Source organism: Pholis gunnellus (assembly GCF_910591455.1).
Source record: "Pholis gunnellus genome assembly, chromosome: 6".
Taxonomy (NCBI): Eukaryota; Metazoa; Chordata; class Actinopteri; order Perciformes; family Pholidae; genus Pholis; species Pholis gunnellus.
In genome coordinates, this window is record NC_136532.1 from 11,112,663 (window position 1) to 11,135,906 (window position 23,244).

The 23,244-nt window shown below is 40.7% G+C and overlaps 2 protein-coding genes across 2 annotated transcripts; one reads left to right on the forward strand and one right to left on the reverse strand.

The window, feature by feature from the left end:
• Window positions 1-115: 115 nt before the first annotated feature.
• On the forward strand, window positions 116-20,700 carry kntc1 (kinetochore associated 1). The gene is made up of 62 exons (XM_079162006.1): window positions 116-250; window positions 492-638; window positions 817-937; window positions 1,161-1,276; window positions 1,537-1,615; window positions 1,764-1,841; window positions 1,933-1,967; window positions 2,054-2,164; window positions 2,505-2,598; window positions 2,857-2,909; window positions 3,030-3,142; window positions 3,242-3,296; window positions 3,386-3,484; window positions 3,602-3,645; window positions 3,748-3,810; window positions 3,913-3,988; window positions 4,144-4,269; window positions 4,367-4,533; window positions 4,624-4,735; window positions 4,833-4,976; window positions 5,046-5,102; window positions 5,291-5,362; window positions 5,498-5,617; window positions 5,844-5,987; window positions 6,081-6,176; window positions 6,345-6,448; window positions 6,537-6,639; window positions 6,725-6,859; window positions 6,954-7,073; window positions 7,493-7,565; window positions 8,127-8,194; window positions 8,288-8,589; window positions 8,721-8,893; window positions 9,856-9,956; window positions 10,283-10,427; window positions 10,532-10,588; window positions 10,678-10,841; window positions 11,003-11,107; window positions 11,208-11,336; window positions 11,425-11,541; window positions 11,656-11,765; window positions 11,905-12,121; window positions 12,551-12,640; window positions 12,732-12,897; window positions 13,196-13,254; window positions 13,342-13,558; window positions 13,641-13,714; window positions 13,815-14,025; window positions 14,318-14,430; window positions 14,569-14,624; window positions 14,981-15,059; window positions 15,138-15,262; window positions 15,371-15,506; window positions 15,625-15,720; window positions 15,946-16,002; window positions 16,368-16,422; window positions 17,477-17,540; window positions 17,811-17,940; window positions 18,055-18,144; window positions 18,766-18,920; window positions 19,505-19,607; window positions 19,745-20,700. The coding sequence occupies exons 2-62, from the start codon at window positions 501-503 to the stop codon at window positions 19,778-19,780; spliced, it is 6,648 nt and encodes a 2,215-aa protein (XP_079018132.1). The 5' UTR covers window positions 116-250; window positions 492-500; the 3' UTR covers window positions 19,781-20,700.
• An 896-nt stretch (window positions 20,701-21,596) lies between these two features.
• LOC306697752 (hydroxycarboxylic acid receptor 3-like) lies at window positions 21,597-22,997 on the reverse strand (the record flags this gene model as incomplete). The annotated part of the gene is made up of 1 exon (XM_079161784.1): window positions 21,597-22,997. The coding sequence occupies one exon, from the start codon at window positions 22,995-22,997 to the stop codon at window positions 22,026-22,028; it is 972 nt and encodes a 323-aa protein (XP_079017910.1). The 3' UTR covers window positions 21,597-22,025.
• Between the last annotated feature and the right edge of the window lie 247 nt (window positions 22,998-23,244).

Sequence of the window (23,244 nt, forward strand, 5' to 3'; positions counted from 1 at the left end):
AGCTTACTTTTGGATTACAAATGGATAATATTAAAATATAGCATGTGGCTGTGATTTAATTTAGGTCATTTTAAACAAGGAAGCATGGTTTATAATTAGCCAGGAATGGAAGTTGTAACTGTTAGACAAAACTCAGGAGAAAATCACCCCATTTTGCGCTACAGCAACCCGCCAAATTCTAAAACTCCTACTGTTGATTTACGTCTAACCTGTGTTGTAACGTTAGCTGTCTGGTCACTTCAACGGAGTGGTGAGTTACTATCAACTGTAACGTTAGCTACATTGTAGTCGACTGTCGGCTAATTCGCTATCGCTCGTCAGCAGGTTGTCTAACTGTTGTTGCTGTTGTTGTAAGTCTCCGCTGAATTAGCTTACGAACATTAGCGTTATCATAACGTTACGGTGCAACTGAATTACTAGATTGTGTGGACATTGTCAACTAGCGTTGCTAATGTATCGCATGTGTCACATTTCCTCCATGTACCTTTTAGCTCGTCGACATGGCGACGTGGAGCGACGTTGAGCTTCTGACCAACGAGGACACGAACACTGTCCGCTTCGGCAGTGTGTCCAAGGAGGAGAATGGAAGCGGCTTGTATCAGGTGGACACACTGGTGAAGATCTCCACAGGAAGTGAGGTAATGGATGTCAATACCTACATTAACGTTACAATAACTCGAATATGCTCTTGTAGTGTATCCCTGTCGCTCCATATAAAGTACCACAATGATTAGTAGTAGGGCCTTTGGGTACAGTTTAGCACCCTACTCGTGACAGCACTGATCAGTGATTACATGGAAATGCTGGTTCTTGCAGGTGCAGACAGATCCCCGTCTCTCCTCCTCCAGTGGGTCAAACTGGAACATTGTTGTTGCTGACAAGACAGTTATCCTGTTTGACCAGAACTATCAGACCATCCTGCTGCTTCTTCATTTTGGTAGGTTATTCGTCAGACGTCATGTGGCTGCACTCAAATCAGTGGGTCCAGTAGTCACGATGACTTACGGGCACTGCTTTCTCTGTGTCAGGCCTGCTTGTATAATTCAAACTAAATCGATTTGAAGATATTGTAAAGGTTCAGTCATCATCCCTTTCTTATCGATGCAGTTTAACGTTTCTGGGTAACTTTCTGTATGTTAATAGCTCAACTTGTTTTTCAGAAACTGACGTGGATGCCATTGATGTATGCCTGGAAGGACAGTTTTTGGTGGTCTGTGAAAGAAATGGAAACTTTCATTTGATCTACGTGCCGACCAAGAGAATCCTCCTCACCAGGGTATGAGTGTTGTTTGATATCTGTGAGCCCTAATAGTGTTGGAATGCATGCGATGTGATCGCTCTGTGTCTGGCCTTGACTTGTTATAGTGTAATGTCAGATTTCATCTACAACATTTGAAGACAAATATTCAAGATTTAGACGACCAGCTGTAATAGTCCTGAAAACTTTGTGTCTTTCTTTTTTTTTAATGAGTTTGAGTTGCTCAACATGTTTCACTTATGGACATTAACATGTCGTGTTATTATCTGGGTTTGTAGGCGTTGGTAGAGAAACCATCCAGTGAAGATAAGAAAACGTACCGCTATCTCGTCATAGGAGAAAACAAGGCATCCTTAGGTAAGAATTCTTTGTGAATATGAGAAATGTTATGAGAAATAAAGGTGTATGTGTGCAATGGAAAGCTGAATGAATTTCTAATGATGTTTTTATCTGAATCTTTAATGAATGGTGTTTTGCCATTTACTCCGATGTTTTTTGTTGACAGGGGTGTACCACATGTTCCTTCTCATAAAGGATGGATTTTTCCACATTACAAACCTTGCATTGGCAAAGATCGAGACAGGTATCCAAAGAGCACGTGCTGTAGACAGAAAGTGTTATTGGAGCCACTGTATTGACCAAACTAATCATTTATTCTTCTTTTGTCAACACAGCCTTTGAAAAAATGGACCTGGGAGCTTTGAAAGAGGTAAGTTCAGGCAATCATCTTTCCATGCGATCACAAACTTCTTCTTCTTTTTAGCAGAACTATAATCACACTTTTCCTCAACTCAGCTCCAGTCGCTCATGAAGATAGACTTCTGCTCCACCAGTGAGTACCATGACGAGGGCTGCAGCACAGCGGTGATGTTCAATCTGGGCTCTGAAATCCACTTAATGATCGGGGTCAGTGTTTTATTTATTTATTCACCACCTGCAGCTATGATACGTTGGGTATTTGTGAATGACAGCATAATGGGCGATGGTACTTCAAATATTTGTCGCTTGTTTTCTTCAGTCCCTCCCTTTTTTATGCAATGCTGTTGCATGTCTCATTTTTATGAACAAGCTAATGAAGTGTGTTTTCAAGCTGAAAATGAAACCAATGTTTACCACGATATTAAGACACACTTTGAACTAAGCTTAAAAATAGAGTAAATCAAACCTTTCTAGGAATAATAGTTGCTTCTGATATAAAACAGTAAAACAGCATGTATTATCATTTGTCACAACATTATCTCCTCAGGGGGATAAAGAAAGTATTGTGACTCACTGGATGATGGACCCTCATCAGGGCAAGATGTGCCTTGCTCACTCTATCAACAACAGCTTAATTCCAGGTACGGCCTTGCCTCGTGTTCAGTACATAGTTACACTTGCTTAATGTGCCTTTTGCAAGATACTAAACATGTATTACCATCTTCATAGTGGGTGAAATAATCTAAATATATATCGTGAATCACAAAGTATTGAGGAAAAGATAAGAAATAGAAACACAATAGCATACAGTTGCAAAACAAGTACAAAGTTATAATGCCTCTAAGACTAGAATGTGTGAGGGTTGTTAAATACATTCTCCTTATATATTTATTTCAAAGGTGTGAGGAAGATGGTGGTGGTGGAAAATCACTTGTATATTCTTGACACTGAGGTGAGTTCAGTGCCATCACCTGTAGCTGTTAGATGTACCATTGCATGAGGTTTCTATCAAAAGTATTTTGAGGTTTAATTGCATACAATATGGATTGCTTGTGTTTGTCTTCGACTGCAGGATGCCCTGAGTCTTTGGGACCTACATTTCCTGGTCATGATTCACTGTTGGCAGGATCTTGCCATTCATGACTTTGAACTCACTACAGAATGTGGCTCTGCCTCCATGGTGGCGTATGTATCTATGTTGTATCACATACAGTAGCTGTAAATATCTACAGAGGAATGTGCCTCAGTTAAATAATGTTGAAAACTGATCTGTATGTGTTGCAGCCAAGACAAGGGCAGCATGAAGATGATTACTCTAACAAAGCAAGACAAGAGTCAGGTAGCAGTGCAACTCCCTTTGAAGAAACCGTAAAAGATGATCATCTCGCGTCCTCTTCTGAACTTGATGTGCTGTTTTTAATTTTTCAGATCAACTCTCTGCAAATACGATTTCTGCCCTCCATGACTGTTTGCTACTCTCTTGACGTCTCCTCAGTCTCCTGTCTCGTCCAGACAAAAATAAACATGGTAAACAATCAACGCTTAAAACGTGTTATATGGACGGATATATATATGGACATGTGCTATTTCCGGATGATAATATGTTGGCACATTTAACTCGGTTGTTTTATCCTCTGCTTTCAGGATACCATTTATTTAGTTGAGGGGATTTGTGAGAACCCAGAAAGGTAGGACATGTTTGGCTGTTCAGCCAGTACTTGAACGATATGGTGAATGTTTAAAAATATGAAGCAGCCTTTTTTTTTTCTCCCCTGTTCTTTATCAAGCAGTCGTGGAGAGCCCATATCTGCTGTCGTTGTCAGATGCTTCACAGAGGCTTTGCCTGAGAACAGGTACCTCATTTTCATTGGATACATTTCCACATTAATTGCGGTTTGTGTACTGACATGTGATGTCAGTATAATTTGACTTACTTGATTTTGCTCTATCCCCAGACTCAGCAGACTTCTTCACAAACACATGTTTGAGGAAGCTGAAAAGTTTGCCATCACATTTGAGCTGGATGTAGAGGTAAGTGAAGAGTACAATTTATTGGAATATGATAGATATTTGACAAGAGAGGTAGGATTTTAGAGCAGAAAAGTACAATAGAATTTGTATTAGCTGGTGGTAAATTACTCCCTTAACTGTGGCTATACACAACTAACAATCCTATTTGTGTTCAGCTCGTGTACAAGGTGAAGCTTGACTTTGTGCTGGAGCAGCTGGCCTCTGCATCGGTTGGTGGCTACGGACAGGATGTGTGGTCTGAACTTGTGGAGGAGGCCAAAACCAACCTGATGAAGATCAAAGTCAGTTATTTAGTCTAATCTCATTTTACAGCTCCAACATGTTGATCACCTCAACCTCTTCACCAACAGAGGTTATTTTTTTTGTTGCATTGCCTAGGATGAGCAGTATGTGGTGGAATACTGCCTCAAGGCTCCGTGGCCGACCTTTGAGACGACAGAGAAGATGCTAAACCATGCCGCCACACGATACTCCTCCTTACAGATCCAGGAGGCCTTGGCCAGGCTGGCAACATTCTGCAGCCTGCACGGCCCAGATAACTTCAAGTAAATCGAAGTCTCTTCTGTTGTACCGTACATTTTCAATCATGTGGTTTGTTCATAATGTACGCTTATGTGTTATTCTGTCATCCACAGTGGCATCGCCTGGATTGAGTTTTTGAACTGCACTGACAATTTAGGAGAAATTCTGACCCACCTAAGAGAGGGAGACATGAAGGGTGCACAACTCATTTGGCTCAGATATGAGGTAAAGAACGGCTTCATGCACTTGATGAAACAGCGCTGGGAGAAAACGCTTGGTGTCGGGGCCCAGTTGTGACGTTTACTCTTGGGTTTTGTAACAGGGACAGATTGCAGCAGAGTTTGACGAGAGCAAGCTTGAAGCCGTGCTCAGTGCCATCCCAGAGGATCTGCCATCCCAAGACCTCTGTTCTTGGTTTAGGGCCGTTTTTGTTCCTTTTGTGAGGAGAGTGCTTCCAACAGGACAGGTAGGAATCATTACTCATTTCAAAGTCTGGTGCTATGTTTTCAGGAGTAAACGTTTTATGTGCCCATAGAAAATCTTGGCGAGATGGCTGGAGCAGAGGGCAAGGAATTTGGAGTTAACAGAAAAGGTAAATAAAAGAACAAAAACAATTTTGACCTGAAACATTTAAGTTAAGTAAAACCAGGCTAAAATAACTATCATGTATAGTCAATAGCACCGCCCATCACTCAATTAGTTGTATAAAACTTTGTATAATAAGTACATATCAGTCACAATAGTTGAACCAATGGTTATAAATGTAATATGTTGTTCCAGGGTGCCTGGCCCCAGAACGGGTTGGACTTGGCTGTGGTTGGACTGCCTTCTCTGTGGACATGGATGAAATCTGTAAGTTAGACACATTGTTCTCTTTCCGCTATACATTTTTGTGGCTTCACAATCATGGTTTACCCGTGAGAGCTATTTGTAACTGAATTATCGTGACATAATGTGGTCGATGGTTTATTCTTTCTTTTTTTAAAGGATGATAATTACGGTGCTGAGGAGGTGGAGAACCTCAAGTCCCTGGTGTCCAACCTCCGTCAGCTCCTGGACCTCCACCAGAAATACAACTACAGTCTTTCACTTTCAGTCTTTGAGAAGGTTTCTCTCTTATTTCATGACATATTCCAACTATATCTTTCAAACAAGCTACTGATATCTTCAGCAGGAAACATATATTTTATTAACCTGCAGTTTTCCATTGATTTCATAATGATAAAGAAAATCGTACTTTTATGTACGTTGTGGTGCATTTATGAGACATGTTCAGTGGGTTTTGCGTGGTTGTTCCTGTCCTTATCACTTTTCTTCCTTGTGACTTTGAAAGGGAAGTGTTCGTAGTGTTGCATTCTTCATGCTGGACAAAGTGCCGGCTCCAGAGCTGATTGCCGCCACAGTGGAAAGCAGGATTCTGCCGTATACTGAAGAGCATGAAATTCCTTTAAATGAGCTACTTCTCCAGTACATCAAGGTACAATTTCCATCACTGCCGAGCCCACCGGGAACAGACCTTTCATTTTCCCAAATACCTGGAGATAAATGTTTCTCTGCTCATCTTCACTAGGATCTGCTGGAGCGCTGTAGTTCTCAGACTACAACACTTTTCACAGAATGGGAAGCCAAAGCAGTGGCTGTGCTAGCTTGCATGACTGATACTGACGTAAGTTTCTGTAACACCACTACACCTACAGTTCACGACATGTTTAACGTTTTGTGAGTGAAAATACTTGAGTGAAAAACAGCCATAACAGCAGCAGATGAACAAGAATCACTGAGATAGTAGAAATCAATAAAGTGTGTACCATCACATTATTGTATTTCCTTCCAGCTGATGGTGGATGCTGTGCTGGAGATCATGCAGAACGCTGTAGTGCCCTGGAGTAATGTGGTAGAAAAACTGGTTCAACAGTACCTGGAGATGGATGGACCAAAGTATGTTTACATTGTCCTGACCTTGATCTTTTTCATACTATAAAATTTGGTAATATTATCATTTTCTATTTACTGATGTATTCCCCAGACAAGAGCTTTTAAAGGAGAGTTACCGTCTAATGGAAATCAGGAAACTTCTCAGGGCCTATGGGATCCGCAACTTCAACCTCTCTAACAGCACTCAAATTATGGTAATTCTGATCTCATTTATTATGTGACATTTGACTTCCCGTGTGCTTTCCTATGAACTTTCACATACTTTATATCTCTTATCAGACGCTGATTAGATACATCCTGAAGCAAGACTTTCCAATGTCTTTAGAAGACTCCCTGACATTAGCTGAAGCTTACAAGCTTCCAACCTCGCAGATCAATTTCTTGTATCTCATCCAGCTGATTGGCCAAGGCAAGGTATGCTCATCCATATGGAAATACGAAATCACATAGATTAAATGTTTCTTTTTATGTTTCCATGGCATACGGAAGTCTTTTATGCTACTTCCAGACGGAGGAAAGCATGACTGTCCTGAAGAGGCTGTCCTCTGCAGAGGCAGAGTGTGTGATCAAACGTCTCACATCCTGGGCTCGGCTGCAGCTGGAGGACAAAGCCCACATATCTGATGAGGTGAGGAGAGAGAATTTTCCAAGCACGTAAAATTAGCATTTTACGTGCTTGTATTTCCTGCTCAATTTTCAGGATTCAATTTCCAGACCTCTGAAATCATATTTCGTCGCATTTTAAGATGGTTTTAAGAGTTAGTGCTTTGATTTTGCTTAGCTTTAGATGTTGTTAACATTACGCCTCTGCTGCAACTGAGAGATTATATGATATACCAGGAGTTTCCCTGCCTGGGAGCCTTTTCCTCAGCGCCTGTGATCGCAGTTTAGATTACGCTTACGCAGCTATAGGCAAATATTCCTGGTAGTAGACCATACATTTACCAATCGCAGCCTCAAGATCAGAACATAATAAAACAGCATTATGGTCAGCATACATTCATTCTGACATTTTGTATATCTCAACTCTGTCTCTGTCTTCCGCAGCACAAGAAACACCAGATGGTCATAGCTCAGGTGATGGTGGAGGCTCTAAAATACCTTCATATAATCCAAAAACGTAAGTGCAATCCTGAAACATGAACAGTAGGGTGAGTATGTGTCCACAGTCTCTGTCAGCAAATACCCATCCTTCTGATGTTTTCTTGAGTAGCTCAATGTATTCTTCTCAGTTCCAGCTCTAAAGCTGACTCAAGGCTCTGACCTCCACGTGTTGGATGTTTTATGAAAGTAAAACATCCAACACTATATAAACCTAAACACTATATGAGGGCAGGTTGTGTGCACAAGCCCAAGAAATTGGAGAGATGCTACTGAAAAAGGGCTGGAAGAAGAACTTCAGTGATATTGAAATCGAGGTTCAGTTAAATATATCTAAACAAAGTAAACAGGATTTTCCAGAGCGTCAGTAGTGGCGTTACAGGAAAATCAAAAAGCATCTAAGTGCAGCATGTAAGTCATTCAGTAGCTGAACACATGCAATATCATCCAAGGGTTATCCAGTGGTTGTCTAAACACAGATTACAGATAAAGGTTTGGAAAATCAATGTTAAACACATAAACATAAATAAACATTTGCCTGAACATCCAAGTGTCACACCAAGTTTCATGTCCTCTGTAGATGATGCTCTTAAAAGCATGGAGTGTGAGAACAACCTCATCATGTTCAAGGCGATCGCCCACCTACAGGTAAGTTTCATTTCAGGAATGTTTTAAGTGTTATTATTCCATCTGTTCTTTCATAATGTTTTTTACTTGCAACCTCTTTATTTGTTTGTTCAGGAGGACTTTGATGTTTTCTTCACCCCCTCAAACTATGAGGATCCAAACATCAGGAAGCAGATCCAGGAGCATCACATCACAGCCTACGAAAACACACATGGCCGCCGTTCATCTAAGGGGAAGGCCACGACAACTCCAGTTGTGTCTAACGACCCCGATGGCAAGACCAAGACCATCTCCACAGAAGCTGGCTTACGTCGTCTAGGAAGGCAGCTGCAGCGCACCGAACAGGAGCTGTGGTCTGACTTAGCCCTGCGAGCTCTAGGTGTGGGCAAGGTGGACAAGGCCCTCAAGATCCTCAGGTGTGTGGATGCTGTGCCGTGTGCATGAATGCAGGGGTTTTGTTTATTTCACCCTTGAGTTCTTAGTGTAAATATAGAGAAATTGTTTAAATCTCCTATGTTTTCTTTGTCCTCTTCCTCCATATCTTCAGTGAGCTGTATGAACACCACTATAACACCTGCACAGGCAAGGTTTTGTTCACTGCTGCCAAGACGTTATGCCAGATGCTGGAGGCAGATGTTCCAATGGTGCTTCCTGAAGACATGGACCTGCCAGCAGTCATCCATGATCTTGCCTGCCAGGCTATCGCTGCGTGCCACTCAGGTAAAGAACGATGTTGCGAAATCAATGATGTTCAACTTAATTTTACGTTGGTCAATCAATAGCTGTTCTGCAAATCATTGCTGGATTCGCAACTCAACTATTAGATTTGACACAGTTTCTTTCGAAAATGTATGTTCAGTCTCATCTTAAAGGAATACTTCATCCACAAAATGACCAATTGTATATCAGTTTACTCTCCCTGTATTACCTTCAATGTTTGAAGAAAAGTTAGTTTTTCTCGCATGCCTCCACTGTGAACCAATAATAAAAAATCTGAGAAATGTCTCGATGAATTGAAGTTTAGCAACAGCGTTTAACAGCAACTCTATATCAAAAGATCTGTTCACAAACTCACACAACGCATGCAATATAATCTGAGTCTCATTTATAGAGTCGTATGCTCACTACTTCCCAAACTAATGTGTTTTTGCTAAAACCCTAGTATTCAAAACCCTTTTGCATCGACAGATTCGGCTCTCACGAGTAGACGCGCTCCTCGTCTGTGCAAATCCAAATCATTTTCAGAAGTATGGTTTTAGCGAAAATGCATTTGTTTGGGAAGTAGTGAGCATACGACTGGATAAATTAGACTTGTACCGAGTTTGAATACAGATGTTTTGATATAGTTTTTGATTCTTTACTCAATGTGGAGGCGAGCGAGAATAACAACGTTTTCTTTAAGAATTCAAGGGTGAAGTATTCCTTTTAAACCCAGTAAAAACCAAGAAAAACATTACTAATCACACAGATGATACACAAACAGCACAGCTGTAGAACAAGAAAAAATGATTATTTCTAATATATTCGCAATACTTTATCTGGTCTTGCTGAAGATGCAAATCTGAAAGAACATCCAGACTAAATAGTTCAATGAGAAAACTATGTTCTGTGTGACGACTGTTCTCTGAACTCTTTTGTGTCAAGTAAAATCACGTAAGTTAATATTCTAATAACTGTTGCAGATCTGCTCCTGGACTGTCTGGAGCTTTGTAAGTGCACACGGATAGCTATGGATGTCTATCATCAGTGTCAGTTATCAGACAACTATGGCTTTATAGCCAAGGTCAGTATTGTATCTTTCTCCATAGAATGAAACTGTGTTTTCTTTATTTTGCTCTGGTTTATGCTTGATATGTGATATGTTATACGATGTATTTAAATCAGACATTGTATTTTGCAAGTTAGTAACTGTGAATCGACCTGGTGAAATCTCTTAGAGGATTTAGATGATAATAGTTTATTACTTAATGTCATTTTAAAGCAGGAAGTTGTTCAATTACAGTAAAATACTTCTTGTTTTGTTGATAGTTAAAATTGATGAACGTCTCTTCTTTAAATTTGCTAAATGCATACAATAAATGTTTGTATTTGAATTGTTTGATGTCACAGGATTCGATTTTGGAGACAGAAAAGGATCCACATTCTCAGTGGAGTTTTCAGGATGTTTTTAGTGAAGACTGCATTGTTCTGGACCCAGTGTCTGCGCTTCCAGTCCAATATGAAATTACCAACTGCCTGCTACCTGTTTCTCTGGGTAAGATGCTCAAACGAATCATCTATTCAATGTCTATTTAGGATTTCATCACCTCAGATAGTCTACAGCTGACTGGTCTCACCAGTTTATAACCAATCTTGCAGATACCAAACTGTACCCACTGGACTGTTCCTGTCTGGCACACTGCTCATTCGAAGACGGTCTGTACTAACACTTTATATTTCATTGTTTTTCCTTGAATCTGTCATTTTTGAAAGTTGACCTTGTGTCTTGCGTGGCCCACTTACAGGTTCAAACTACCTGCGGTGCCTCCTGGGTCCCCTGTCCAACATGTTACAGATGTTACAGGAGTGCAGTCAGCTGGAGCTGGCCCTCAGAGTGCTGGTCAACTCATACGGCAGCTGCCTGCAGCACGTCACCTCTAATGTTATGGACGTAAAGCTTAGTCTACAGGTATGGCTGCGACATATCCAGTGGTGCTATCGGTGCCACCGCCATGTGTTTCTGGATCAATTGTACCGTTATTATAACTACTTGCCGGTCAGGCCGAGCAAAAAATATGTTGTAATGTGTATAGTGATAATGTCACAGTAAACTGTTAACTCTTCTTTCAGCTTCATGATCCCCAAGAGCTTAGGAATTACAATTTATGCTTAAAGGATCTTCGAAAGACAACCACTTCGTCTCTGAATGCCGTTGCTGTGGCTCTCTTGAACAAGGTGAGTCTGCTGAGACTGATGTCATAAGATGGTAGTAGCCGATATACTGCGTTTTAGTATGTTTTTAAAATCCCTGTATCTCTATTTATATCGGCTGCAGGTGTTCAACTGGAGGGTGGTTGATTGTGATTTGGCCATTGGTCTCTGTACACTCCTCTCCAAAGCAGAAGTCTTCAAAATTCTGTGGAAGGTTATTGACAACACCTGGAAAAACTATGACAAAATCTTGGTAGGCAATATGTTCTTCTGTACTTTAGCGTCAAACCTTTTTTTAAATATTTGGTTTCGATAGTGAAAATTGTCGTTGTCCGCTTTAGGCCGTGGCCAGGATCGGGGCTGATCTCTGCTGCTTGTACGGTGAGGCAGAGGAACAAGAGAAGTTTCTCTCTGTCATCACTGATGCTAAATGGGGCATCAAGCTTGGCAAACTGGAGGTGTGTGGATGAAAACCACTTCTATTCAAGTTATACTTCACAAGTTATTGTCACTCTTGACGTGACATTTAACGTGACTTGACGTTCGCCATGCTTGCTCCTGCTCGCCAACAGATATCCATCCAGCCAGTGTTCCGTCAGCGGCCTGAGATGAAGAGTAGTCTGATCCCTGACTTGGTGAAAAACCGCAGAATCACTCCAGACATCATCCTCCAGTACTGCAGGTCCGCTGCTCACTCTTCAAAGTCAAATTCTTCAATCTATATCAATGCATTTAATTTATGGTCCAGAAGTGTCCCTGACGGTCGGGCAGGTCTCGTGTTCTTTTCCTTTCCTGTGCTCACCCTCTGCTCCCGTCTGCAGCACCTTTGGTCTAGACCGTGACAGTGTGATCAACCAGTACATTACCACTTTACTGCTGCTCCAAGACGACGAGGAAGCTGCAGGTGACCCAGGCACAGGGCAGGAAGAGATGCAGCCGCTGTGTCATGCAGACGCACTGGAGCGAGTGCTGCAGATTATCCCAATGTTACACAACACCAGCGAGCTCACCGACAGTCTCTGTGCTGCCATGTTCAAGGTTTGTGCATGGAGGGGGGGCGACGCGACGCGACAAACTAGAAGAGGGAGAACTTCAGAGCCTTTTCTGTGTTAATGTTTTTTCTGCCCCTTTTTACGTAAGCAACATTTCTGATAGATTGAAGTTGTTTAGATTTCACCCAGAGGCTCATCGAAGACAACTGATTCAAGAGAAAAAACGTACAACACAAGAGCGCTTAGTTAATGGTAATAGTTAAACATGAAAAAGCTGTATGCACATGCTTTTTATAGTGCTGCTTTTAAATGACAACAGCCCTTTTATTTTCTCACAGTTTCCAAACCAATTACTTGAATTTTCTGAACTACAACACTGAAAGGACTTTACTGTCGTAGTTGATTATTTAATTGTTTCTATCCCAAACTAAATTCAAGCTATTCACCTAACTTGTAAAATGCGTTTCTTGTACAGCTCAGCCCTTACAACTATGAGAGGATCGAAGTAGTGCTGAAGATCATAGAGGCTGCAGATGAGAATGTGATGACCTTTTCTGTTAGTCAGGTAAAAAGAACACACACTTCTAGAATCAAACGGTTCCTTGTCTTCAAGATGTTTTGTGCAGACTAGCAACCAGTGTATCTTAATCACACAGGCAATGGGCCTCCTTCAACACCTGAAGTCCTACGAGCGCGTCTCTCCTGCCTCGGACGTGGAGAACACCTATCTTCTGGAAAACGGCCAGCTGCCAAACCTGCTGTCCAACAGCAGACTGCCCTTCCACCTGCTTATGCAGAGCAAACATTTCTGGAAGATTATCTGTGAGTTGGCCACTGTCACTTGTCTTATTTTCATTCTTCAATATTATAGCTGACAAACTCAAAATGCTCAGATTGCATTAGATCTAATGTGGTGTAATCTTAAAGGAAGGAATTATTCTTAACTCGTTTGAGGTCCTAACATTTCAAATATTTTACCACGAGTGGGTGAAAGATGGAATCTTCGAAGACTTGTTACTGTGTTTGACATCTTTGTGTTACTTCAGTTCAGATTTATCAATATTAAGAGTTACTGAGATATGTTAAGACTGAGGAAACTAAAATGTTTATCTGTGTTTAGCTCCCGAGCTCAGTGAGGAGACCTTCCCGACACTTCTTTTGATTAGCAAACTGATGAAGGTAAAGCACAATAGTCTAAAAAGTAGCTAGTATAATGACGACAATTATAGATTCTTCCAAACTGATCCTAACGCTGTCTCATTCCAGGTGAGCCTTGACAAGTTATACATGTCGACAGTAAACCATGTGTTTGAGAAGAAGATGAAGCCTTTACTCTTGGAGCAGAGGAAAAAGGGTCAGGGTCATGGCTACAATAGTGAGACTTTCAAGGTGGCCAAGACCATGATGAAGTACATCCACTGCATCCAGAGCCCGGAGTGGGCAGCTGCCACAGCCCACAAGATCACCCAGGAGCTGCCACCAGGTCTGACCTGCAGATTAGACGCTGACACTTCACTACTTGTGTTTTTGTATTTATGGACTGAAGGATTTCCTGTTCTCTACAGGCCATGAGAAGACACAGTCTCTTAGGTTCTGTTTGAATCTTGGAGAAGCCTGGCTGAAGGATCCAAACCTTGAGGTCAGTACTTAAAATTATACAGTATAAACGTCACATCTTTATCTGGTTAGTTTTTCATCAACTGGTTGGTTTCGATCTCCTCCTCTCTAATTCTGAGCAGGAGGCGGCGCGGGCCAGAGGGGAGACATTTCTGTCCAAGCTGAAACTGCAGTTCCAGCGCTCGGCTACTGAGAATACCTTGCTAAGCAGCCAGCTGAACAGCCCAGAGCATCTGAAGCTGACTGGGCTGCCAGCCCGGCTCATAGTGGCCCTGTATGAGCACAGTGGTGTGGAGCAGCGCTACAGAGACTCAGGAAGTCAAATTCATCCTGGTGAGCATGCTTTGACACATCAGTCTGCTGGAGAAGCTCAAGTAAAGCATATAAGGCCAGCTTCCTGTGCTTAAGGTGGCTACTGGATTAAAGTGTGTCATATCGTCCATTTTGCTTTGCGCTGCTTTTTATGACATTGAATTGTTTTACTATCCGCTATAAATGATTTTCTACTTATTAACACTACACGATCTTGCTTTATGGTGTGAGCCACAAATGTTTGATATGTTGTAAGTGGGAGAAAGTCATCAGCTGTGTTGAATCCTAATTTGAGCATTTAACCTCTGAGCAGATATACATGCAGTGGTGAAGGAAATAGCCACCATCAACAGCGTGGATCTCCTGAAAATCCGTAACATGATGTTGGAGAAATGGATCTGCAAAACAGGCCCTGCTGTCACCAAGGTCTGTCTCACTGAGCTTACCTATTCTTATTAGCCAATCGCTGTTTCTGTTCGCCTCCTGTTGATCTGCTTACATCATGTTTTATCACTGAGTCCGTTGTGTAGAAATTTGATAAAAATGTGTTTTTCTCTGATAAAGGATATTGGTAATCATGAATGTGTCAGCAACATCGAGGAGGATCCAGACCTAATGAGGTACAGACATTGCCGTTTCTTTTTTTTTTGCAGCGTTTCATCAGTTATGGTTTTTTAAATGAAAATTCAATCAAAAAGAAAGCACTCTGTTTTCTTTTAACCCTTTGAATCCGTGCTTAAATGTAATGGAGAGGGATCACTGAGATCAAAGAATTTGTGTTGAAAATAATTATATTAAAGTAAGTTTGTATCATCTATTTGTAGAGTACTTATAATGTACAGTAAAGCACGTACAGTTTAAAACTAACAGTTTCTCTTTCCCTGTTTTTATTTGACAGCCACGATGATTTGGCCACGAGTTGTATCAGCAACATGTGTTGGCTTCTCTGTTTATTGTGTTTACTTGATGCTCTCAGGGTGGTGTACATGCTGCAGTCTTGCCCCATGGAGGATGCTGTCCGTCTTCTGAACCCTATCCTGACTGCCAAAACCTGGGTGAGGAATATATTACAGTGAGTCAAAATTAAACAAAGTGTCCAGAGAAAGTGACGAATGAATCATTTCCTCCCGTAGCCTCTCAGCACCTCTGGGCCTCGTCTGACCTTCTGCCATCGGACTCGAGCTCTGCTTTGTCTCGTCCGTCTCGCTGATTCGGCCACTCTGGAGGCTCAGTTGCAGATCCCCAAGACCAAAATTCAGTAATAGGAAATCACTTTGATTGTACTGATGGAATACTTAATTGCAAAGTTAATGTAAGGGGTCTGTAAGATGTGTTAATGTTTCTGTATTTTTATACTCTCATGCAGATATTACCTTAAGTGCCACATCTTTGTCTCTCAACTGGAGGCATTAAACATCCCTTACACGGTGCAGTCCTTCCTCAGTAGCCCCAAAGAGGGCTTGGTTAAAGGGCTGTGGAAGAACCACAGTCACGAGCCGCAGGTACGCTCTAACTTAAAACATTAAAACTATTCCAGCTAGTTACTTCATTTTAGTTTCACTATGAAAGGTTGCACTCGAACTGCACGTAGGAATACTGAAGCACCCTTTGTCCTTTCAGGCGGTGCGGTTGGTGGCAGACCTGTGCCTGGAGTATCAGGTGTACGACCTTCAGCTGTGGAACAGTCTGCTTCAGAAGCTGCTGGGCTTCAACTTGGTGAGAGGCCGTGGACCAGAAAAATATTTTGATTCACACAATTAGTCTTCGTTTCAAGAAGTCAATTTCTCTAAAAACATAATTGAACGCAGTATCTCACTCACACATGATGTCTGTCTTTTTAGTTTTTCTCCAGTATTTGTAAAAATTGTCGAGGGGACTTTGAATAAAGACGGCTCGGTTTTGCACTGAATAAAACCTACGTGAATGTTTTTCCCCTCTCAGATCAGCCACCTCCAGAAGGTGCTGGAGGCGGTAGTGGCTGTGCCTGCTCTGTGGGAGGTAATCTCAGACTTTATCGCTTTTATTTTAAGAAAGGCAAATAATGTTGGTATTTCCTGTTACTTCAGAGATGTCACTTTGAAAGTAAAGTAACATTTGGTCCCATGAGAAATGTATGAGAAATGCCGACAGATTCAAAATATCAGAAGAGAAACAGTTGAAATGCAACCTGCATTCAATTGTGACAGTCGAGATATAGACAGGAAATGTGCAGATAAATGGTTAGTGACTTAACCACTAGCGCACCAGACATCCCAGATGTGGAAAAATAAAAAAACACCTCCAACCATCACTGCTACAATATGACAAGTGATAATAGAGAAAAAGTTGCAAAGGTAATTTTATTTACTATATTTTCTTCCCAGATCTCCAGTTTCTCCAGGACCTGGATGAGTATGATACTGGCACCTTTTGTTTCAGGTACTCAGTTTATAATAGTGAATTCACTTCCATTGTCCTGAGGCTGACTGACCTTTTATTATACAGTGTTTTGGTAGAATAATTGATGTGGATCGGCTAGAACAGGGGTGGCCAACCAGTCAGAGACCAAGAGCCACATTTTTTACTGTGTTACCGCAAAGAGCCACATCATACACATGGGCACACATGAACATCACCCTATCCCTTCCTCACACACACATACCTTTGCTCAGCCAGATACACACACACATATCTTTGCTCAGCCAGATTTATTGTAAATGTCACACACCAATATGATAATGACAGAAATTGACTCCTAAGACCACAGGCCAGTCATGTTCAACAATGAACATTGTGTACACTGTGTCACACAGACAAACTCTCAGTTCAACCAAGTCCACAAACAAAAATATAATAATTTACAATAGTGTTTTTCTTTTACTATGCATGTTACTTAGTGGGACTTCTGGCATTCCTTGCCTTGAACAATCCTCTTCAAATCTGGCTTGTATTCCGTTGTTGCCAGCAATTCTTTCACATGGGTGTCAGTCAGAACAGATCGATGCTTTGATTTCACGTGTTTCAGGGTAGAAAACACAGACTCGCAGACGTATGTTGACCCAAACATTGACAGTATCTTAAGCGCAGCCCGTTTGACATTGGGGTATTTTTTCATTGGCACACTTTTCCAGAACTCAATGGTCCCGTCCCTTAAAGCAGGTTTGAGTTGGTCCTCCTCACAAAGATCGATCATCTCCAACTCAGCCGCATCCTCATCTGTGACTAGCGGGGCTTTCAAACAGTCCGTCTCGGCGTTAAATGGGTCGACGAGGAACGTAATCTGTGGCCGCACATGCGCGTTTGACGAAAATACCGTATTTAACTCAAGCGAAGCGAACACGAACATTAAAAAAACACAAATACAAACTTCGATATGAACGTAAGAGCCGCATGAAACCGGGCAAAGAGCCGCATGCGGCTCGCGAGCCGCGGGTTGGCCACCCCTGGGCTAGAAGGTTGCTCCTTACGGTCTGATCTGTTTCCTTCTTCACAGCCTCTGTTCCTCTGAGTCCAGATCAACAGGCAACACTCTACAGGACTTTTGTTCTCCTCCTCAAGTATGTCGTACTCGTATTCAACCATTTACCAACCAACTGTTCTGCTTTCATGGACTGCCAAGTGTTAGAATATGAACATGCAACACATGCATTGCTAGATTTAACTGCATGGGTGTTAAAGCTTTGAAAACCATATCATTCTGTGACACTTCCGTCTTTTTCATGTGCACAGGTTTGATTAACTGAATGTTGGAAATTGTTTACAAAAAAAAAAAGCAGTGGTGACCTGAATAATGTGTCCTATTCTCTTCATGTTTATTTCTCCCCAAGGTGCCCTTTCCTGTTGAATCTGGACCTGATAGGAATTGCCAATCGCTTTGCACAGTTCAATCTGCCAGCCTTTGCCCTGGGAACGCTCCTTCTCATCCCCTGTGCCAATAAAAAGGCTCAGCAGATCCAGGTTAGTACCTTCGTGTCAATACAACATGTCAGAAGGAATCGTTTGGAAGAACTGTATCTTTAAGGCCTTTATCACAATCACAGTGTTGTAACATTACTGTGATTTTGTTTCCAGGGCTTTCTGTCTGTGTGTAACCCAGTCGCTGTCCTTGAGCAGGTGGAAGAGCTCATGAACACGGGGGAATTAGCTGGAGTTCCCTCACAGGTTAGATGTTAGTTTAGGTTATACCACTTCCAAGAGACGCAACATTTCAGTTGCTTTCATCTTTAACTCTTCAAACAATGACAATTCAACTGCTTTCAATCTTATACTTAAACTGACACTTCAGCCTAATTCAATTCTTACACTTAAACTGAAACATGAAGCTCTTTCAGTGCTTTTATTTTAACAGCTATTTCAACTTATGTGTTTGTATTTCGACTGCAACTATCTCAGTTTTTCAGCTATTTCAAATGTTTTAACGCACACTGGACGTAAACACTTACATACATATTCTTTTGAAAATTAAATATTTTCTAGTTCCTATATAACGTTCACAACTGTTGTTCACAATAGATCCTGTAACTACATATATAGTGTACACACACTATCAGCCATAGCATCAGTAAACTTGTGAAACAGGAAACTAGTTAGGATACTGTGTAATGATGCAAATATGTTGCAAGGTCTTGTTTTGAAATATAACAAAAATGTAGACAAAAGTGATGTCTGGTGCATTGAAATATGTTTTCTTTTGTGCAACTTTTTTTGCCATTACTTTTTGTTTCAACTATATTGACCTGTATTATATTCTGACATGTCATTATTGCCTCTATGATTCCTCAGATTAGGGAGACTGTATTAACCTTCATCAGCCAGAATGGACAGCACCAGAAACTGCTGAAGACCAAACACTTCAAGCATCTGAAGCAGCTCATTGTGTCGAGTGGCCGACCGAATCAGGTGAAAGAGTTGGTGGACTACCTGATCAGTCAGAACTGGTAAGTTTTTGTTTTTGTGAGGGAATCAACATAAACGTCGACATAAAGAACAGGTTTCTGTATGTTACATGCAAACAGCATATCTAGAATATGATCGAGACAGGATTAGACTAATAAACTGTTGTCCACAACCATAAATACAGCAAAAACAACATCATGTTTAATGTTATGAAAACATTTATGTTCAGCGTTTTTACTGCCAGTGTATTCATCCATTGAAAGGGAGAAGTGATGCTTTTGATTTATCTGACATTTAGCTGTGAGATGCACAGCTTCCTCTATCTGTGTAGTCTACATCACATTTAATGATGCATGTGGCTTTGTGTACACGCTCTGGAAGTTGGACCATGTGGGCTCAGCTCATTGTTTGTCAGCTTTATATCAGACGTATCCTGTGAAGGCACAGTCTGAGTGTGTTGAGTTGACAAATTGCTCCTTCGGGTTTGTGTAATAGCCGACCGCCACCTGGTGTCTCAAGACTTTTGACCGATAAAGACCAAAACAAAAGCCCACCATATGCGTTTGACCTTTTCAAATGTAAGATTTGAGTTCTTCTCGTCATATTCTTTTTATCTGCTCTTCAGTCAGGACGATGCTGACTCACTCGCTCGTGAGTACATGAAACACAGAGAGCATCAAAGAGGGAAAACGCTGACAAACGGCTCACCTTCACCCAGCTGCCTGAAGGTAACTGAAGTTGATATCCTGGACCCAGTTTAGTCTGGGACTATTGTAGCTTTTGTATTTCCCCATTACCAGTTTGATTATTGATCTGTAACAGAAACATAACCGATCTGTAATTCTACTTTAATTTGTTTTTTCAGGAGTTTCTCAACATGCAAAATGGAGTGTCAGGATGAACAGACATTTCTGCAGCTGTATTTATATATTTTTACTTTGTCTCTCTTGGGCTGAGATGCAATATTTGCACTTCTATCTATATTTCCACTGTGCATGTAATATTTGGAATAAATGCTTTTCATTATTGATTGTGTAGTGGAATTCTTGAAAAAAGATCAATATCAAAAATCAAAGGCTATTAATCTGATTTTATTGTATTATCTACTGGCTTGTTTAAGTGTATATTCATGTTATAACTGCTGGCTAACGTGCGGTAGAAGGAACATTTATATGACAACAATTTGCAGCTGAAAATAAATCACAATAATTTTCAGAGTGTAAGAAGAAATGAATTCCCATCTGAGAGATGAAATGTCAAACTTGTATTATTTATATTTTTAAAAAAAAGTTAGATTGCTGTTGCATAAACACAAATTAATTGAAGTACGTAAATGTGTTGCAGGCTGTGTTCCTTTATATATTAAACCTTAATTTGTATTCGTTTAGTATCTCTTTTTTGTTTTGTTTTAATGTGTTCCTGTCACCTTTGTGAAACATCCTGTCCGAGTCTATAATTATGAATAAACATTTGAGGGGTACTTTTTTGAGATCCTTATCATTCGTAATAGAAGACTTCCCCTTTAGTGATGCAAGTTACCCACTTATAGATATTATAGATATTTCGGTGAGGAAGCAATTCTCATTTCAATCTGGAAGCAGGCAACCACACTGAGGAACCTTTGCACCAATCTTTACAGATCAGGTCCTCTTGACTATTAGCCCAAAGAATGTAAGGATATACAGCTCTGCATTTTGTCATTGTGGATAAAACTCCCACTTAGTCAAGGTTCAGCTTGTACTTGGTAAATATTGATAAGTGAGTGCGGGTTCAGGGAGTTGATGCGGTAGTTAGTGAATCACATGCACTGTTCTTTTGAGAGGATGCTTCCAGTTTTAAATGAGAATTGTTAGGTTGAAATGACATAATTAACAAATCAAAGTCTAAAATAATGTTTGATGTGTTTGCTTTCAAATTAGAAATTGGTTATACTGTGAATGTCTTTCAAAAATATAAATAAATTGCATTTTTGTTCTGCATTGTAAGGCCTGAGGTTCATTAGTGAAAAAGTATTCATTACCTGGCAAGGTGGCTTCTATAAATGTAAAGAGTCACGTTTTCAAAAACTAGTTAGCTGTCCGCATAGTTTTCGGGGAGCCATCTAAACATAGAGGAGGTGTTTATTGTTTTAGGTGTTGTGTTTCTATGTCGTGTATTCACCACATTTATAAACCACATGAACCACATCTATATTGAGATCTTTTAACTATCAAATGTCATCGGATGCCACAAGTCAGCAGGTGCTGAAGTTATACTCTTAAACAAAACACAGTTGCATGTGAATCAAGTTGGTAAGAATTTCTTATTTTTCACCTTGCATTGAAGAATTTGCTTTTGTATTAATAACCAAGTGGATGTCCTCTATCTATAGGGAATGAACAAACTAAGGCCACCAACAACAAACAAAAATCTAAATTTCAGAAAATAAATTCTCAACATCTCATGGTTTTTTGTACTGAATGTGTAAAATACTCTGCCATTTTGACCAGACTACGGCATATTTGCTTGTGTTATAATGCATTACAGTGTCAAAGCATTCCTGTCAAGCAGGATTTTATTTAAAAGGAGTTATATATATATATATATATATATATATCATTAATATGACTTGGTATCATAATGATCATATATTGTCTGGTATGAGATATTTTTATCATCGCAGGTGATATGTGTGTTTCCATAATTATGACGCAGTTTTCACAGGCTTAAAAGATGATATTTTATTCATAAGCTGATATTAGTACAACAATGTCTGGTTAATTTAATGAACTTCATGAACACAACAACAAAACTGAATTCATTGTGAGTTTAGACAATTGTCTATAAGTCGGACAAAATATTAAGTACATATATTATTTAAAAGCTTTACAGTAGCATACGTTTTACAAAAGAAATATTCAGAAATGTGCAGTCAATATATAGCAAAGAAAAAATAACAACTTTACAATGTTGCTATGGCATGTTTTCCAAAGGCAATACATTTTTCGCATTCAATATGTACTGGATAACTACTGTATATGAGAAGTACAAAAATAACATTGTTGGCTCTAGCACGTACATGACAATTTTGAAAGAGATATGTCACTTTTACTACAAATTTTAACTACGGAGCTGCAGCCGTCTTATTGGTTTCCTTGATTGTGTGATCAGAGCTGGCTGAGCGACTGGGAGGTTTCTCGAGTTTTGTTCTCTGTACTTTCACCAGTGTCTGCCTGGGATAGATGAAATACTCTCCTGCAGATGTTCTTGAAGACAGGGCTGGAGAAGTAGTAAACAACAGGATCCAACACGCTGTTGAGATAGGTCAGGCTAATGGTGATGTAAAACACAATGGTCAGGTCTTCCAGAGCAGAGCAGACTTCAGAATCGGAGAGTTTGATGGCTAATTGTTTGGTCTGGATCCAAATCAGCAGCTGTGCGATGTTGCTTGGGAGGTAGCAAACGACGAAGAGCACCGCAACCACAATGATGAACCAAAGAGCCTTCCTAATCTTTGCCTGCTGGGCCAACTTTCTCCTTCTCAGGTGGTCGATAATGTGGAATGTGCAGTAGAGAACCACAAGCAGAGGAATATAAAACACAAGGAGAAACTCAAACTTGTGCCAGTTCAGATTATGGTGCATTTCAGTATCAACCATGAAGCTCTCACAGCGGGTTGTGTTGACGTGTTTCAGATGGAAGACATGAACTGTCAATGAGATGGTGAGCAACCACATTCCAACTGCTCCACACATGGCTTTGGGGAGACTCAAAGAGTTGATGGGATGATGGGGATGCACCACACGCATGTACCTGTCCACAGCGATAGCCATCAAGAAGAGGGTACTTCCACTGCGGTTCAGTGCCAACATGAAGAGGCAGATGTTGCACATCGCGTGTCCAAACTTCCACTTGATGTTCGAGTAGTAGTAGAAGGCACGGAAAGGCAAAGCCATGTTGAGGAAAAAATCTGCCATTGCCAGGTTGAAGAGTAACACCGTGCTGCTCTTCCATGGCCTCATGTGGAAGCAGAAGACCCAGAGAGCCAAACCATTTCCCAGGACTCCAAACACAAACTCTGTCCCCAACACTGGCGGCAGCACCTTGGCCAGCAGTGTTCCGTTAAAGTAGCACCGCATGTTGACGTACGTGTTGCCTCACTGGCTGCAGATCTGAGAAATAACCCTTTGACAAGTGTCTGTATTCTTTAAAGGGAAACTTCTAAACAGAAAAAAAGTGTGAGGTTTTTTTTGCATTTACAGGAAGTCTGATGCTGACGGTTCTGCTTTTCAAAAACTGTTAATACACAAAAGTTCTTTATATATCCCCAAAGATTATATATTTCTCCAGAAAGCTACAAAGGGGTTGACTAATTACTGCTGAGGA

What these genes read in the sequence shown, in the direction of transcription:
- kntc1 (XM_079162006.1), top strand. Translation starts at nt 501, where the DNA reads ATGGCGACGTGGAGCGACGTTGAGCTTCTGACCAACGAGGACACGAAC. An exon ending in AGAAAACAAGGCATCCTTAG is followed by an intron (nt 1,616 to 1,763) that starts GTAAGAATTCTT and finishes TTTTGTTGACAG; the next exon opens with GGGTGTACCACATGTTCCTT. An exon ending in AAGCCCACATATCTGATGAG is followed by an intron (nt 7,074 to 7,492) that starts GTGAGGAGAGAG and finishes TGTCTTCCGCAG; the next exon opens with CACAAGAAACACCAGATGGT.